General features: G+C 39.0%; 1 protein-coding gene across 1 annotated transcript in view; it reads right to left on the minus strand.

Annotated features, from left to right (window-relative positions):
- LOC126187888 (WD repeat-containing protein 44) overlaps positions 1–19,225 on the minus strand; it is a 144,925-nt gene that overhangs the window by 49,303 nt on the left and 76,397 nt on the right. The window contains exon 4 of the mRNA XM_049929242.1: positions 13,913–14,301. Within this exon, the coding sequence (XP_049785199.1) occupies positions 13,913–14,301 (389 nt within the window). The remainder of the gene's footprint in view (positions 1–13,912; positions 14,302–19,225) is intronic.

The following is a 19,225-nucleotide window of genomic DNA, read 5'->3' on the forward strand; positions in this document are numbered from 1 at the left end:
AGCTGGAAGTGAATGACACAGAACATCACCTCTTCATTTAGTAATGACTGCATTGTAACTTGCCTTGTGTTATACTCAGCCACTTCTGGAAATTAATCCATCATTGTTGGGAGTGCTATTTGAGCACACCTCCAACATTATATTCACCCAGCATTTTACTGAAGTAATCACTGTAGTTGATTTGTCATGACTTTACGATAACTGTCCCAGCAGTTACATGGACTGGATCTGGCACTGATGAGACTTGGAAGCTCAAATACCTTTCACACAGTACAAGAAATAAACTAGATTGTGGGTTGACTGAAGGTGCAGCTATGTCGGCTACCAGAAATAGTTCCCCTTGTACGCACCAAGCAAGCCTGGTTTAATGCTAGAGATGTTGCCTTGCAGTTCTTATTTGGCACTCACGATCATAAAGTGCCTCCTAGTGAAAATGGAAATTCAAACAAACATTTAAACATTTAACTTAGTTGAACACATACAATCCACCATCACACATAATACTAAATGCTTGAAACATATTCAAGAAATTTTATTGCCTTATATGCAACGAATATGATTGGTCACACAATACATATGATTGGTCATTGTCCACCTGCTATCTCATTACGCCACAATAACTCACGATACGGATGCTATTCAAAAGTAACACAGTAGTGTGATTGCAGCTTTAATGATATTCCTAGTATTACACACCATATTCTACACCCTAAACTCCCTGCCCACCCAAGTGGGATATATCAGCGTTTGTCTTTTAGACTGGCCTACAAAATAAATTTAGTTCAATATTTATTCATCACAAATCCTTGCTTTGTACCCTTACGAATATTTCAACACACTTACGCCCCACTCTTCAAGTGACATATCCCCTCAGTTCTAACTTTTTGCGACTATTATAAATTCATTACTGTGAAGCAGACTCATGATTACCACAAACTTATTATTCACTTGTGGATACCTATCTCTTGTCTAAACCAAGGAGGATATAAGTTTTCCACCTTGCCTATTCTCTGGAATATAATCACAAGTAGACAGCCTTGCAAACAAAGGACTACTTAATTATAACCAGTGATCAATAAGCACACACCACTTTGTCTGCTGGAGAATTACAGAGTTACCTAAACTATGTTTGTAACAATTTAACTTTATACACCAACACCTCCCTTTGTCAAATTTCACTAATGTTGGTGGAAAGTAACATGTGTCTGTCTGAGTCGAATTTTAGTTACCTTTGTTCTACTGCATAAGAACCAGGTGGTCATATGTTGACCCATATCACATTATGGTTTCAGTTGGTGTTCACTCCACATAGATACTGAGTTGTTGCTGTTGAGACCAATCTAATGATTGATATGCTGCAGTTTTACACACCAGTCTATGCTGTGCAAGTCTCCTCTTCTCCAAATACATATTGCAACCTACATACATTATAACCTGATTACTTTATTCATCCCTTTGTCTCCCTCTACAGCTTTTGTACCTCCCCCCCCCCCCCTTCAATACTATATTGGCAGCTCCTTGACGCCTCAGAATTGTTCTATAGACCAACCCTTCTTTAAGCCAAATTGTGCCATTATCTTTTCTTCCCAGGATCCTTCTATAGCACCACGTATCATAGAACTGCTTATCACTCATGTTTCACTTCCATATTAGGCTACATTCCAGACAAGAATCTTTCGCCTCTGAACAACAGCAGACTTTTATTCAGTGTGTCCCACTGTGATATCGCAATATCCTTTGGCCTGGTATTGAGTTCTCCTCACAACTGAAAGAAACTTTGAAAGTTACTATCGAACAATTTCTGTTATTCATATCAAAATTTAATTTCTTTCTCAGTACACATCCTGTATTATCAGTTCTTCAAGATATTAAAAACAAAGAATTGCTGCAGTCCTTGGATCAGTTGATAACACAAGAACAGCAACATGTCACACTATATATTACAGCATTTCACAAACACGGTATCTTAGTTAACATAATTTCAGTGACCTCCTGCCTGCCTGCCTGTTTGCTATTCTGATAATGGGCAAGACTTTATACTGGCTTACATACACAAGTGATTTAGTCTACTGCATATGGCATTTCCAACTGATCACAAGTGTTTTCCCTGTCCCAATGGATTGTACCAAGATGAAACACACAGTTAACGACAAATTTTATTTTTATACAAATATGAATAATAATTTTGTAATCTCTTTCACCTAGAACGGTTTTATTTAACCAAAACTGTTACTTCGTATTTGTCTTGCATGTTGCATACTTTTGTGACTGATTCAAGCAACAATCTTTTACTACTGTTAGTACTAATTTATTTGATGATGTTTTACTGCCGTTTTTTATTTTTCAATCTTTCTATTAAGTTTAACTTAATCTAATTACCTTACTGTTGTGATAACATAAATATGGATGAAAGAATCACACTTCAGGTGTTTATTCTAAATAAGTTATTATTTGTCTGTAAGGCACATTTAGAAGCATATTTTGCAGTTGTGTCACTTAATTCTTTGTTCAGGTAAAGTTATTTAATTTCATTTATCATTCTGGTTGAATTTTAGAAATATTTAACCAAGTAATTGAGTTGGTGCCTTCTGCACATTAATATATTTTCAGTTTTGTAACTTTTCTTTGCTCCATTATATACAATTACTGCTGCATTGTGGGTTTATGCTTTCGCTAGCAGCAACACACATTACACCCAATTTATGCAGGCAGCTGGCTTCCTAGAAGTTAACACTTGAGGAATGCCAAGTTAACACTTGAGGAATGCCACACTACTTATGGCCACCAGATGGAAACCTAAGCGCCAGCAAAGGTCGCTGGCCCCATGGACCTCTTTCTTATACCAGCCATGTGACAGGAAGCAAGACCAACTGTATCCTGGCATTGAGGGCTATACTAAGGCCAGTGTATGAGTCCTGAAAAGCCAGTCCAAACTGAGTGGGCTTTCTGGGCCAGGAACTGAATGTTTTTGCATTTCCACATTCAGGAGATCACTGGAAAGCTACCTCTACACCCTCTAACATGGGCTTCCAGAAGATGTGGCCCCAACATGGTGACTGACCAACAGGCTTTTAATATTTCTGTGTTTGTCTTTAAAATTGACTTTGCTGGACTTAGAAAATTTAATGTTGTGAACTTTGACCAGTCCCATCAGGACTTCTGATTCAGCTAATTTAATGTTGTGAACTTTGACCAGTCCCATCAGGACTTCTGATTCAGCTCTTCTATTCAGAACTTTGATTTTCACCTATGACAGGCCTTCCGCTGAAGTACAATTCTGTGTTCAAACCAGAAGAATTATTTTGTTCATGATTGTTTTAAATTGATTTCCAAGTTTTAAAAAAGATTTCCAATAAGGAAGATTTTGTCTTGTATCAAAGACGTTTGTTGGTCATTGTATACCTGGACCTTCATTTTCTGACTGGCTGTAGTGGATACTTAAATTACAACATTACTTAGAGGATGTAATCAGTAAGACTACCAAGTTCTAAATAAATTTTAGTTAAGATGCATCAATACTCCCTGCTTACAGTTAAAACAAAACCTTTATGTTTCAAAATCCTGTGATGAGGTTTAAATCTGCCTTATTATCAGGTTGGCAACCAAATGGTGCCATTCTGGTAGTTACTCAGTCACTGTAAGGACACAGGGCATTATGTTTGCATGCTGCCTGATGAGGAAGCCTCTCAATGTCACACGACCCTTGTTATATTACAAATCACACTGGTCCCCTCACTTCCTCCAATGACACCTGAAGTTAATCATTCCTTCCCTTCATTAATATTAAAAACTGACTTGTAAATATGAACTGTCGTGCAAATGTTCCAGTTGCTTGTACTCCTTGACACTTTCTCTGAAACCAGCTTTGGCTACCCCTGTAACACGGTCACCATTTTGTGTCACCAACTGTGTATACTGCTTGGTACTTAACAACAGTAGCCACATTTCATGATTTGAATTGTTACATAAAATTAAACTCTTGTTGCACTTAGATGTAAGGTCCCAATTAGGTTGCTGATTTCACCTGTGGTGAATTCTTTCAGTGACAGGAGCCCCAGGTCCACAATATGATAAATTTTTGTTATTTAAATTTTACTGAAAGGTAACTTTTTCATCTGTTGCCTTATTGCTGATACAGCAACAATCAATGGGTTCACATTGAGAAAGGTCAAATCATTAACAGCAAAGTTGAGCTCTCTTCTATTCCAAGACAATGCCAGAGTGGACACTAACTGGCTAAATGTTCTTTACCTTTTAACTTCCCTGCTCCTCTGAAATGAACCTGGGGTTACTGGAGTTACATTCTCCCCCAGCCATCGGCAATCCACACTGCATAATCAACATAAGAAAATAGACAGACATACTTTCTTTTGTCTGAACATGAGTATGTAATTTACAAGCCCACACTGATTTTGATTGCAATTTATAATAATGCCAACTGTGAAGATACCACTACATTATGACTACTGTTCTATTTTTTCTGCTTTCCTTTCTTTGTCTTTCCTTCATACATCGTAGAGATTTATTACAGTGTAAGTCTTGTAACTTTGTTTCTATATACATCATGCAGTTGTTATTTGTGATATTTCAACAATTTAAGGAAAAGATAAATCACTATTTGCTGTAAAAAGGACACTAAAGTCACAGACAGGCGCAATTACTCTTACACACTGGTTTCACCCACACCCTTCATCACAAAAAGAAAGACCAAAAGACCAAAAGACACACACACACACACACACACACACACACACACACACACACACACACACACACACACAAAAGTAAGCAAGCCTCGTACATACATGAGCCCCATCTCTGGCAGCTCGGATCAGAATGATTTTGCTTAATTGTGTCCATCTGCAACTGAACGTTTCCATTATTTCATTTGTGAATTTGTTATATACCACATTTTCTGATGCATGATGCATCTTTGCACATTTATTAACATGTTATTTCAATTATTTTTTTCACAAACGTGATAGTATTAAATTATGATTAATGAGAAACTGTAAAACATAGTACTCTTTGTAATGCTAAGCAAGATGAGTTGAGTGTCACGAATGTAGCAGAGGTCGATAGATGGAACATCAACAAGGGAGTCTGTAGTGTGAGTAAGGCATGGGCCATTGTGTTGCACGAGTGTAGCAGTGCTGTGTTTGTGGCTGCTGTTATGAAACTGTCTCATCGGTGTTATGCATATGATTTTGGTGCATACCACAGACAAGGAAGCTAATAATTGAATGTGTAATGTTGCTTCTCATCATCAACTGGCATTCTGAACAACAATCTTGAAAATGCAATGCGTAAATCCCCAAGTTGTGCGACTACTATTTGCACGCTGTTCAGTATGAACTGTTTGGTATATACCTCGGACAGCCAGTTTAAATCAGAAATACGTTAATGTACTTTCTCAACATGAACTGCCATTTCAAATTACTGTGCAAACAGTGTCCACTGTGAAATTAACTTTTGTTCATTAACCCTGTGGTGCATGAATTTCACTGCAGTGGAAAACTTATAATGGTCTATTTTCTGGCGTTTTCAGTCAGTCATGAGGGTGCAAATGCATACAGGACATAACACCAGTAGGGAGTGCCCACTGCAGTGAACTGTGTGCATTTGCAGCCTCAGAACTGATTGAAAATGCTAAAGAAGTGCCACTGTAGTAGATGCCATGCGCCACAGCAATTTTATTATTATTATTATTATTATTATTTTAAAGTACTTACATAAGAAGTCTTGGTCCCTTCTCCCCCAAATACATTATCTTTTAACACTGCCATCACTCTTGCAATATTCAGGAGTACTATTATTGATAGTGATACCAGCAGTTTTGAGTCTTTGTTCTTCTTTCACTTCTACTGCATATACATGTAAATTTTCTGTGTTTAAGTAGTTAACAAACACTGTGAAGGCCATTTTATTGAAGTCTTTCACTGCCAGGCCAATCTATTCCTTGCCCATGTAATTGTCAGCTAAAAGAATCACTTCCCAGCAGCACACATGTTGACACAAAAGTTTCTTTTCATTGGCAAGATAAGACTGTGTAAAGGTCTATGATCAATTTTCACTGCACTATCTACAGGAATTTTGGCTGTTGTATCTACTATGTTTTTGCTCCCAATACCCTTTATCATTAGTTACCCATGAGAAAGGTACTTACTTTTCTCTGCTCTGTATGTTCAGGAGAAAGTGTTAAATGTTCTGAATCTTCTTCCATGTTGGGTATATATCCGCTACCGATTATAGGACACACAGTGTCTAAGCAGATAAATTTCATGCTACAGTGATTTCTCATTCCTTCTAAGTGCGTTTTAGATAGCATAAACTTCTCAGAAATGCATGTGTGTGTTAGGGACGTGGAAACTGATAACCTTGTCTGGAAGAATAACAGGTAGGCAAGTGTTTTTGCCTGCTTGGATCACCAGTACATAAAATACTATCACCACGCTGTCCATTTAAGAGAATGCAGTTAAAATTTTAATTTCTTGTGTTCTGGCACTTCTAATCCAAAAGGTGTTCTCCTGCTTGGAGCCAGGAAAAAGGAGTAGATTAGTGATTTAGTTGTCTGCCAACAAATTTTGTGGTGACAAAACCTTCAAATCATCTCTCAGCATTAGGACATGTTGCTTTGTCGAGACTGGTGGCTCATGAGCCTCTGCACATATAATGAAACCATGTTTGTTTGTAAAGCACCAACTGCTAGCTTAATGCTCTCATTACAGACAGAGACTAACATCTTTAGACACATCTATTTTTCTGGTCCATATTTAATGCAACTCTATTTAAGTCAGAAGTGAATAAATGTCTTACAAAACTGCAGGGCACACGACTGGCCCATTCCCTAGTTCCATTTGCTAAGGCACTTCAGGCTGTTAATTAGTTTCTGACATGTGACTTTCAACTCCTTGAGATGTTGCAGTCACGTCAATTTATTATGAAAAAGCTGACCCAAAACTAGGATGCTAAAATTCAAATTGACATCTTTCATACACAATTTTGGCTAAGTATGAAAAAGGTGCCACCAAATAAACTATACACAAGTTGTTTATTCTGATGAAAATTTAAAAACATTTTTCAACTCATTGTTTCAACCACTTAATTATCAGCTGATGTTTATGTGTTGTAAAGCTGAGATTGGTGGACAAACAGAAACTTGAGAAATCATCAGTGAACAAGGAGAATTTAACTGTAATCTTTACTGTGGATGTAATGCTACTGGTGGCAATGGGAAAAAGAGTAAACTGAGTATACTTCCTTGCAATTCCGTATTCTCTTAAACAAAGCGGTCTTTTAGTACATCTCCAATTGTAACAAAAACAGTATCTGCCCAAGAAGAACAAGAAGGGAAGGTATCCCCAAATTCACCATTCATGAAGTTGTTTGACAATATTGTGTCTTTAGTTGCCATAATAACCCTTCCTGATACAGAAAAATACCGTGACAGGATGTTTCTTTTGGAGGAAGGCTACTTCTTCTGCCACCTCCAGCATAGTGGGACTGTCCATACTGGGAGTGGCTAGTACCGTTATGGATTGCAGTTAACAACTGATTCAGGAGTCTTCCTCATGCATTACGTTTGTCTTTTAATTGCAAGGTGTGGTATTGTAACATACTATACCGAAACTTCTCTAACTCAAGAGAGGTAGTGTGGACAAATTACAGAGCTGATTTCAGTTTCCCCATTACAAATGGACAGTTGTACAACTCAGTATTGTTTAACATAGAATTCAGCTTACTCTTCTTCTCAGCAGCTTCAAGGCGCAGAACAGATATGGAATTCTGGATGGTCGAGGAAGTGTGTTACGCAACTGCCTGGGCTATTTTTTCAGAAATGGAAAGTAGGATGATGTCATTCAATACAAAAGTGAGTGGAAATTCTTTCTGTTCTTCCATAAACTTTACTCTGCTGATCCCTATACCTTGTTATAGGATGTGCACAGGAACTCATACTGTAACTTCTTTATGCTCTCCTTATACTTCCTTGCTTTAGACCCTGTCGCCCAAAATTCTGCTCAATTTTCTGCAGATGGACTGCTGCTGAATCTTCACAGTACCAGCCGCCTGTTTCTCAACACAGATTGGAAATTGCTGTTCCATCACAGAACAGGTGGTCTCCGAACAGGAGAGGTAGATTTCAGAATGAATGTATCCATGGCTTTGTGGATGACCTCTATCACGTGACCCACTAAACCTGGAAACTGTCATGTTGTTCTGCAACAGCCAGGTGGATGTGCAGGGTTTTCTTATCCTAAATTAGCAACCATTTTTTGCAGCTGCCACTCTGATACTGCTCTCTCTTTGTTAGATGGATTAAAACAGTGAAACAGTCACTTGAATTTGCATAATTTAGCATTTCCCACAAAATTGCACCTGCAAGTGTAGGTGATCATTTTGAGGAGTCTACGGCAGACAACAACCTGATGCAGTACCGAAATGTTTCATTTTACTTGTACTCAGAGGACACAAGTCTAATAAAAGTGGATATCTAAAATTTGACCACAGGAGCAAATGTTGGGAGGAGTCACAAAGCACTTTGTGTGTATTGGTGTCTATGCTGATATAAAGTAGTTACTGAATGAGACTTATGATCTGAGAGGACTTGACTGTTGGCGTGCTGCAGTGCCTATGCAGACAAAGCACACCCGTATGACAAGTGGAACATGCACTGATACAACTAACACTTCGTTAGCTGAGTGTTATGGGTGATGAGTGACGGTTGGTACGAGTTATTGGCAAACAGTAACTTCATCCTCCACCTTTTATCACATCTGCATGAATTCTGAATTTTGGTGGAGTGTAGCTACTGTCTCTCTAGAGAGCTTTCCCTTTTTTGCTATGATGTGGCAGTGACTCTGCATCAAATTGGGAGAACCAGACGGTCCTGTTACTAAAGCCTCTATGTTCACACCTCCATTATCTATACTGAAGTGGTCAGTTTTCTGTTTAGTGACTTTCTACTTTTTAATCCTTTATTTACCTCTGGCAGCTGCCTTGCCCCTATGCAGTGAGGGATAGAGCTGTATTGGCCAAGAGATATCCACATCAACTTCTCTTCCCGCCATCAACGAGGGATGGCTCTCTCATCAGTTCCACAAATCAATTTAGAATTGAGTGCAGATGCAGTTTTACATGTACATTTCCATGTTCACATATTAGTGCCAGCATTAGACATTTCTATTTGTGTTGAGGCACTACTTCTCATAGCGCATTTTAAAAAGAAAGACTAAAATGATATGCCAAAGCTAAGAGAGAGAATTGCTTTAGATATCATCTTTACCTCAGCATATGGTACACACCTTGGTACTTAAATTTCTCAGAATTGATTCTATTGTAAACTTACAGCATCCCACCTCCACACTGGATGCTTACCAGTGCATTTCAAACACCAAGGCAGTGACTGGAATTTCATCCATTAGAGGTCTGCAATCGAGGATTTTGTTTGCTCTTACTCAGTGGAGTGCAGTGCTCTTGTATACTCTTGTTTGAGTATAAATGTTCAGAGTGGGCAGGTTGCGGTTGAACACAGGGAGGAGTGGGCACAGGCTACTTGTCCTGGTGCATTTGCCCAGCTGATGATGTGGTCATTACAGTAGCAGCTCTGTATCTGCAGGCTGATGTTACTTCTGGTATATTCCCACCAGCTAATGTAACTACACTCATCAATTTAGTTATGCTGTACATCTTTGTTCCTGCAAGGTAGCGTCTAATGCTGCATACAACAAAAATAATTTGAATACAGTTAAAAATCTCTCAGACCACATTGGTTGTTCTGTAAGACCACCACATAAGAGCATCATCACATGCAACTATGGTCAGCATAAATTCAGTTTCAACTATCTTAAAACCTTTGCCGATATGCATACATTATTTTTTCATACAGTTCTGTGTTCACAAATAATCCCTCATGTTGAGGGTAATCTTAGCTTTCAGCATACCTTTAGTTTTAATACCCGTTTTCTATCATTTTGTAACTAGCCAAAAATTATGTAGTAGTAATGGCCTAAATTTGGGGTATAGTCAGTTTTGGACCATTTTGTCAACAGGACTAACACGTGCCATTTTCGTTCTAGGATGCCAAGTACAAAGCCAAAATATACACTGCAGGGAAAAGGAAGAAATGGGATGAAGAAATTATGACAAAGGTCACAAGTGCAGTCACAAATACAACTATACGGACACTGAAAGCTGCTAAAATATTTAATGTGTCACAATCGCTGTTACAGGTGTTTAGCAAGGTCAAAGATTCTCCTTCAGAAATAATTTAATGGAAAATTGGCAGAAAACTTGTATTAAGTACTAAACTGGGGGAGAAAAAAAAAACAGTGTCTTACCTAATCCATGTAGAAGGGAAATTTTATGGCTTCAGATATACTGACTTTCATCAAGCAACTTACCAGTTAGGGATAAGGAATGGTCTACAACACCCGTTTAAGAAGGGAGAGGAAGGAATAGCTTATGTGGATATATGTTAGCAATATCATTAGAAATGGAAATGAATTAATTCCTTTTATGATATAATGTGTAGCTACTTTAAGACCACAGCAGATGATTCTCCAGTGTAATGGGTCATCACTAATGAATAAAATCTGTATATTTGGATTTTTCTGAACAATGGTGATTAAAATCACATGAGCTTACTATACTTGGACTACAATTGTCACTAGTAATTCGTTCTTTTCTCTTTTTTTCCAAAGTTGACACTATACTAAACTTGTGTGAACTCTGTTGGCTTGCAATCACAGCACTGACACCATTTAACAACTCGCATTTACTTGCGAAAGAAGAGAGATTTCACCACCATTTCAAAAGCTCTTTCGTACTTTTAGATATATTTCACTCACAGTAATGTATGGTCTAAAAACTAGCGATCAGTAAGCTGCACACTATCACAGTTTTTCAGTGTAAGACTTTGAAATCACATGCATGTGTTTCACAAACAGCATCATTTCACAATGATTGTGTGAATATGGAAAGGTAAAAGGTTTGTTAAGATGCTAAGATTTCACACCATCATGTGTGAAGGAAAGTCCAATTTTTTAACTTTCTTCAAAATTGACTGAGAAATGTTATGGAACTGAAATAAATAATGCACAATGAAAATTAGCAGTTTTCTTTTTTAACAAGGAAAATACGAGTAAAACTTTTGATGAAAAAGTAAGTTCTTAAAACGATATGGCACTGTTGTATGAGGGGCATTCAGTAAGCAATGCAACATCTTTTTGTTGGTTTTATTCACCTATTTACCAACAATCTCCGTTCAATGCAACAGCCTTACACCGCATTACTGGGAAGGCCTGTATGCCCGCATGGTATCACTCTACTGGTCGACGTTGTAGCCAATGTCTTGCTGCATCAATAGCCTCCCATCACCCGTGTACTGGTTCCTGTGGAATACATCATTCATATGCCAAACAAATGGAGGTCGGAAGCCACAAGATTCAAGCTGAAGTGTGGATGACGACGAACAGTCCAATGACTTTTGTGGGCTCCTCTTGGATGTGCAGACTTGTGCGAGGCCTTGCATTGTCATAGAGAAGGAAAAGTCTGTTCGTGTTTTGTGGTGAGAAACAAGATGAAGTCATTTCTTCAATATCCCGAGGGCAGCACAATACAAGCGTATCAAGGTTTGAGTGACCTCGTTGTGATGATGACAGATGCCTGACCCAATGACCCGACATGGTTTGTTCACTGTCAGTTGTCTGTAGACATTCTGGAAGGGTCTCTGAATATTTGGTTTTCTGCCAAAAAGAACTCAATGACAGCTCTCTGCTTGGAACGCAGCTCTGTTACAGATGCCATTTCGAAGGCTACCTATACCTCTGCCCCACTTCAAGGATCACTGCACCATGAGGGATGGCATCAAACAGAATAGCCCATTCAGAGTCCCAAAAGACATTCTGGCTGAGTAAGCAGCTTTCAAATTTTTCTTTGGAGGAGAGGTGGTGTGACGCCACTCCATGGATTGCTGTTTTGCTTCTGGTTCAAAGTGATGAACCCATTTTTTATTGCCTGTGACAATGTTTGACAAAAAATTGTGAAGATCAGCCTTGTAACATGCAAACAATTCTGCACAGATGGTCCTCCATAACTCTTAACGGTCTTCTGTTAGGTGGCAATGAACCCAGCAGGCACACACCTTTCAGTATCCCATATGGCGGATACGTGTGTCAGTACTATCAACAGATGTCCAGGTGAGCAACCTGGTGTCTGTGATCTGTCGATCACCTCGAATGAGAGTGTCCACATGTTTCAACATAGGGGGAGTCAAAGCTGTGTGCAGCTGGCCAGTAATCAGGAGATAAGACAGGTTTGTGTAACCTTGTTGCAATGAAGACAGAATCCTTGCCCAACGTGCTTTTGTTCACTGCCAGTTGTCTGTAGACATTCTGCAAGCATCTCTGAATATCTTGTTTCCCACAAAAAAAGAGCTCAATGACAGCTCTCTGCTTGGAACACATCTCCATTACAGATGCCATTCTGAAGTCTACATATAACTCTGCCACCTATCGGAGCTTCATGAAGCTATAGGGGCAGAGAAAGGAATATTCTACAACGTCCCACAACAAATTCTGCGTTTTTGAAACTGAAATTGGCTGAGAAAAATGTGTGTTGCATTACTTACTGAATGCCTATCAGATATACCTTCAAAAACTATTTTTACAATATGAAAACTGAAGAAATGGATATTCTCCCTTTCCCAGAGTGGACAGTCAGGCCATTCAAGTACACAATGCTCAAACAAGCATGGCAGAAGCTGAATTCAGTTGATCCCTGCATGTAAAATGACTTATTGATGTCTGCCAGATTTTGACTTTCAGGAAACCATGCGCAATGAACAATTAGAGCAAGCATAAATGCTAGATGCAGTCCTCTGCTGTCTATGTTTCAAGGGCAGGTTGACATCGTCCACATGCTGCATTATCTTTACATCCCTAAGCAGTACGGCTAAACCAAAGGCTTTTAGAGAACCTTACATGCTATGGGATAAAAGATCTTATTTTTCTCTGTATACTATGTTCATCCTATGAACAATCAGGAATCTGTTAAGTCCAGAGTTGTGCTTGCTTGGATAAGCCTGATACAACTGAGGTATGGTAGATATCCTTGAGACTGTCCACTAAAATCTGTTTCACCTTGTAGTCACCTATCACATTTGTACGTAGCATACCTTGTGGTTAAAACACAGAAGGGTTAGGTGTATTTTCTCTTGTGTTTTGCCAGGTATTTGCAACTCCAGTCCCCCACATTATATCCAACCTGCAAAACACCTCTTCTACAGCCTTGGCACTCACAGGTCCCACACCTGCAGTGAGGACGACGACTTCCATGTTAGGTGATAACTTTGTCAGAGTTCTTACACAAAATATTCTGTGCAGTTGGGTCAGAAACAGGTTTCTCCACTTCATCTCTTTGTGTGGCACAAAAAGCCCATTTCCACTTTGGTAATGATGAATCCATGTACTTTAAGTTTGATTTTTCTGTGTATTGTATAAGCTACTTGAATATATACTAAATTGAGACAAAATTTCTTGAGGAAAATGCTGTGACGCTGATGTGGTAAGACTTGGTGCTGAAACCAGTATTCACTTTCTTATGGTTACAGAAACCAATGAAGTAATACACCATGGACAGCCTTCACACTAAAAATATTTACTAAAGTGTCTCATGCATATCTCAAACAGCCAGACATAATGAAATTTCGTACAAAACTCTTGACGCTTGTGAAGTCACCTAGTACTTCATGCTACCTAACTCAGTAGATTTTCAAAAATGACTGAGTGAAAACAACTGACCTAACCTGTTCCCATGATGTTTTATCTCTAATACTCAGCTGAAATCAAGATATGATATGTGGTGCAATGCAATGAATAATGAAATTAACACAAACAAAAATAATGGTACATACACTGAGTGTTTTGGGTGCCTGAGCTTTGGCTTTCTTCTTACGTCGAGGAGGGGCCACAGGAACTGGTACAGCAACACTGTCTGCTGTTTTCACATCAGATATCTTACCATTGCCCTTTGTACTAGCAATTACATCTGGTTCCTGCAATGGTAGTGATCCCTGGCGTTCTTCTCGAGGAAAATGCTGTGACGCTGATGTGGTAAGACTTGGTGCTGAACCTGCTTTCCCAGCTGCACCCATTCGGCGTTCAGTGTTTACTGATATATGAGTGTGGGAACCTTGAGACAACAAGGATGATGTTTCAGACATTGACTCTTCCCTTCCCAATGAAAATCCACTACTGTGAACACCGGAGCCAGCACCTGACTGAAGACCTTCACGACCCACTCCTAGAAAAGAACAAAGATAAAGCAATGTAAGACACAGAATAGTTACCATTAAAATTTTTACAATGTTTTCCACATGACAGAAAAAGCTGAAAAAATTGACTAGTAATATACTGAATGAAAACTTGCATTAAGTTGCTTTCAGCACCATTTTACAAAAAACACAGGGCTCAACACAAAGCCAATTATTATAATCATGGAACTCTAACATTTACATTAGTAAAGCATGAAAGAAAGAGAGAACAACACTATTGCTTCCACATCCACCTAAACTACCTACTAAAGAAATCTGCCCAACTCTATTATGCATATACTTTACACTAAATGCCGCCATCCAAGAAAGAAAATGGAGTGAGAGAAGTATAAGCAATCAAGGAGGGCGAGTTGTGGCAATACTTCAAGCATTAAAAAGATATGACAAACTATATATACAGATGTCACACAAACAAACACACAAAATTCAAGCTTTTGCAACAAACGGTTGCTTCGTCAGGAAAGAGGGAAGGAGAGGGAAAGACGAAAGGATGTGGGTTTTAAGGGAGAGGGTAAGGAGTCATTCCAATCCCAGGAGCGGAAAGACTTACCTTAGGGAATGACTCCTTACCCTCTCCCTTAAAACCCACATCCTTTCGTCTTTTCCTCTCCTTCCCTCTTTCCTGAAGAAGCAGCCGTTTGTTGCGAAAGCTTGAATTTTGTGTGTTTGTTTGTATTTGTTTGTGTGTCTATCGACCTGCCAGCGCTTTTGTTTGGTAAGTCTCATCATCTTCCTTTTTAGATATATTTTTTCCACGTGGAATGTTTCCCTTTATTATATATATATATATATATATATATATATATATATATATATATATATATATATATACACAGATGGGTGTACCAGAAAACTTGCCTTGGCTAGTGAGTGGCACTTACAATATGTGACGTCCATCCACAGGTGGCAAACAAAGTGTCAATATGAAATGTGATGCCCTCACATGCAATTTTAAGTCTATGGAATTGCAGATATATGCTCAATTGGATTTAAATCAAGGGAGTGAATTGACCACTCTGGGCACGTGATGTCCTCATTCTGCAAGTACTGATCTCATTCCTATCCTCTGCATGCAACAGACAAAAACCACAGGGATTATTACGTTGGTCACTTTCCACAATATTTGCGAGACTGTGGAATGTCCTGCAGACATGCCACATGGATAAATGATGGGAAACACAGCAAGATAAACTGGGAATCATTCGTGAATAGGACAACAACCCACTGTTGTTGGGCTCACTCACAATAGGCAAGGCACTATGATTGCCTACACAATAATTTAGTGCACAGAAGATGCACCTGGCAGATCCACAAGCATATAGAGAATCCTCTCAGAGCTTGTGATATACATTCTGATGGAAGATTTGTGACTAATAGGTTGCCACAAGATACTGGCCAGAGCAAGTGGTGTTTTGTTTGACTGTTTCTAGGCAATTAAGGCACAATAACAATCATTGTTCTGTGTTGTACATCTGGTTGACGTTGCCTATACTACCACTGAAAGTTTCTTCTCTACTGGAATGTACTTCACAGACATCAAACAATATGTAGGGTGTGGTTTTAAGCATCATTCTACCAGAGTGGGACATTGAAACTGAATGGACAGGCCTGTCAGTACTGAGGAGTTATCCAAGTGTGAGGAAGCCAAATTTTTTAGTTCAGTGGATTTAACATTTGGGTATGGGCAGGCGTCACTACAGAAGGGACCAACCTTTTACAGCTTCTTTATTTGAAGGTAATGCTTACCAGTTTAAAATATTGCCTTTTCGGCTGAACATCTCTGTATTGTTTTTATTCGCACTTCGGATAGGTCTGGAGGGGATAATTAGGTACAATGATTAATTGTATATAAAAATGATTTTTTATTATTTTCTAAGAGTTGGATGATCACTGTCAATAGTTAAACCAAACTTTAAGCAGACTGCAATAAAAAAGAATAACTACAAAACTATGTCACATTTTTCAATAGAGGGATAAAAGTTTTTGAGGTCATATTGTTGGGATAAACAGGATACAAGCTATTAAGCCCCAGTGGCTGGAGGCAGTAGCCATGTGTGCATGAGCTGTGAATGTGTAAGTGTGTGTGTGTGTGTGTGTGTGTGTGTGTGTGTGTGTGTGTGTGTGTGTGTGTGTGTGTGTGTGTTTTCTATTTCGGAAGGACTTTTTCTGAAAGCTTAAATGTTTTTAGTGTTTTCACTGTGCCTGTCTGTGACTCAGTGCTTATTCTACATGGTGCTCTATCCTTTTCATATTACTGTTATTTCATCCTGAACTTTCCTTTTCTATACTGCTTTCACTTTTCACTTTGCTTAGAACTGGTAGTACTGAGCTCTTAATACTCATGTAAGTGCTTCTCTTTTCTCCAAAGGTCTACTTAATTCCTGATAGGCAGTATTTATCTTTTCTACAGTCATGCATGCTTCTTCCGTCTTGCATGTCTCTGCTTGATATTCCTTCTTTGCCATTTTGCACTTTCTGACAATCTCATTTTCAGAAGTCTGTATTCTTTCCCTGCCACCTGCTTCATTTTGCTGCATTTTTATATTTATTTCCTTTTGTCAGTTAAATTCAACATCCGCTCAGTTATCCAAGGATTTAGAAAAGGATCTGTCTTTTTCATGTAGGTGTTTGTGTTGCATTCACTATTTCACCTTCCAAAGCTACCCATTCATCTTTTATTTCTTTCCCTGTTTCAGTCAACTGTTGCCTAGTGGTACCTTGGAAGCTGTAAACAACTTCTGGTTCTTTTAATTTATCTAAGCCTAATCTCCTTAATTTCCTACCTTTCCCCAACTTTAATTGGCACTTCATAATCAGTAATTTATGTTCAGATTTCACATCTGCTCTAGGAAATGTTTTGTGGTTTAAAACATGGATTCAAAATCTCTGACTAACCATTATAAAATCCATTTAGAATCATTTTGTGTTTCCAGGTATCTTCCAAGTGTACAGCCTCCTCTCTCAGTTTTTAAACCAAGTGTCAGCAATGATTAAATTATGCTATGCACAGAATTGTACGAGGCTGATTACCCTTTCGTTTCTTTGTCTCAGTCAGTTCTCTTCTTATTTTCCCTTATCTTTATTTTACTACACTTGAATTTCAGTCCTCCATCACAAATTTGTGCCTCTATTAACTAACTGCATAGTTTAATTAATCTCATCACATGTTCTTTCAATCTATTCATCAGCTGCAGAACCAGGAGCCAAACAAACTTGTGCTAAGGTGCGTGTGTGTGTGTGTGTGTGTGTGTGTGTGTGTGTGTGTGTGTGTGTGTGTGGCTATGATAATGAGTTCACTAAGTTGTTCCTCCTACCCCCCACGAACCATGACCTTGCCGTTGGTGGGGAGGCTTGCGTGCCTCAGCGATACAGATGGCCGTACTGTAGGTGCAACCACAACGGAGGGGTATCTGTTGAGAGGCCAGACAAACGTGTGGTTCCTGAAGAGGGGCAGCAGCCTTTTCAGTAGTTGTAGGGGCAACAGTCTGGATGATTGACTGATCTGGCCTTGGAACACTAACCAAAACGGCCTTGCTGTGCTGGTACTGCAAACGGCTGAAAGCAAGGGGAAACTACAGCCATAATTTTTCCCGAGGGCATGCAGCTTTACTGTATGGTTAAATGATGATGGTGTCCTCTTGGGTAAAATATTCCGGAGGTAAAATAGTCCCCCACTCGGATCTCCGGGCGGGGACTACTCAAGAGGACGTCGTCATCAGGAGAAAGAAATCTGGCGTTCTACAGATCGGAGCGTGGAATGTCAGATCCCTTAATTGGGCAGGTAGGTTAGAAAATTTAAAAAGGGAAATGGATAGGTTGAAGTTAGATATAGTGGGAAATAGTGAAGCTCGGTGGCAGGAGGAACAAGACTTTTGGTCAGGTGAATACAGGGTTATAAATGCAAAATCAAATAGGGGTAATGCAGGAGTAGGTTTAATAATGAATAAAAAAATGTGAGTGCGGGTAAGCTACTACCAACAGCATAGTGGACGCATTATTGTGACCAAGATAGACACGAAGCCCATGCCTACCACAGTAGTACAAGTTTATATGCCAACTAGCTCTGCAGATGATGAAGAAATTGATGAAATGTATGATGAGATAAAAGAAATTATTCAGGTAGAGAAGGGAGACGAAAATTTAATAGTCATGGGTGACTGGAATTCGAAAGTAGGAAAAGGGAGAGAAGGAAACGTAGTAGGTGAATATGGATTGGGAGTAAGAAAAGAAAGAATGGTAGAATTTTGCACAGAGCACAACTTAATCATAGCTAACACTTGGTTCAAGAATCATAAAAGAAGGTTGTATACATGGAAGAATCCTGGAGATACTAGAAGGTATAATGGTAAGACAGAGATTTAGGAACCAGGTTTTAAATTGTAAGACATTTCCAGAGGCAGATGTGGCTCTGACCACAATCTATTGGTTATGACCTGTAGATTAAAACTGAAGAAACTGCAAAAAGGTGGGAATTTAAGGAGATGGGACCTGGATAAACTGAAAGAACCAGAGGTTGTACAGAGTTTCAGGGAGAGCATAAGGGAACAATTGACAGGAATGGGGGAAAGAAATACAGTAGAAGAAGAATGGGTAGCTTTGAGGGATGAAGTAGTGAAGGCAGCAGAGGATCAAGTAGGTAAAAAAACGAGGGCTAGTAGAAATCCTTGGGTAACAGAAGAAATATTGAATTTAATTGATGAAAGGAGAAAATATAAAAACACAGTAAATGAAGCAGGCAAAAGGGAATACAAACGTCTCAAAAATGAGATCGACACGAAGTGCAAAATGGCTAAGCAGGAATGGCTAAAGGACTAGAGGACAAATGTAAGGATGTAGAGGTGTATCTCACTAGGGGTAAGATAGATACTGCCTACAGCAAAATTGAAGAGACCT

This window comes from Schistocerca cancellata, chromosome 1, assembly GCF_023864275.1.
Source record: "Schistocerca cancellata isolate TAMUIC-IGC-003103 chromosome 1, iqSchCanc2.1, whole genome shotgun sequence".
Taxonomy (NCBI): domain Eukaryota; kingdom Metazoa; phylum Arthropoda; class Insecta; order Orthoptera; family Acrididae; genus Schistocerca; species Schistocerca cancellata.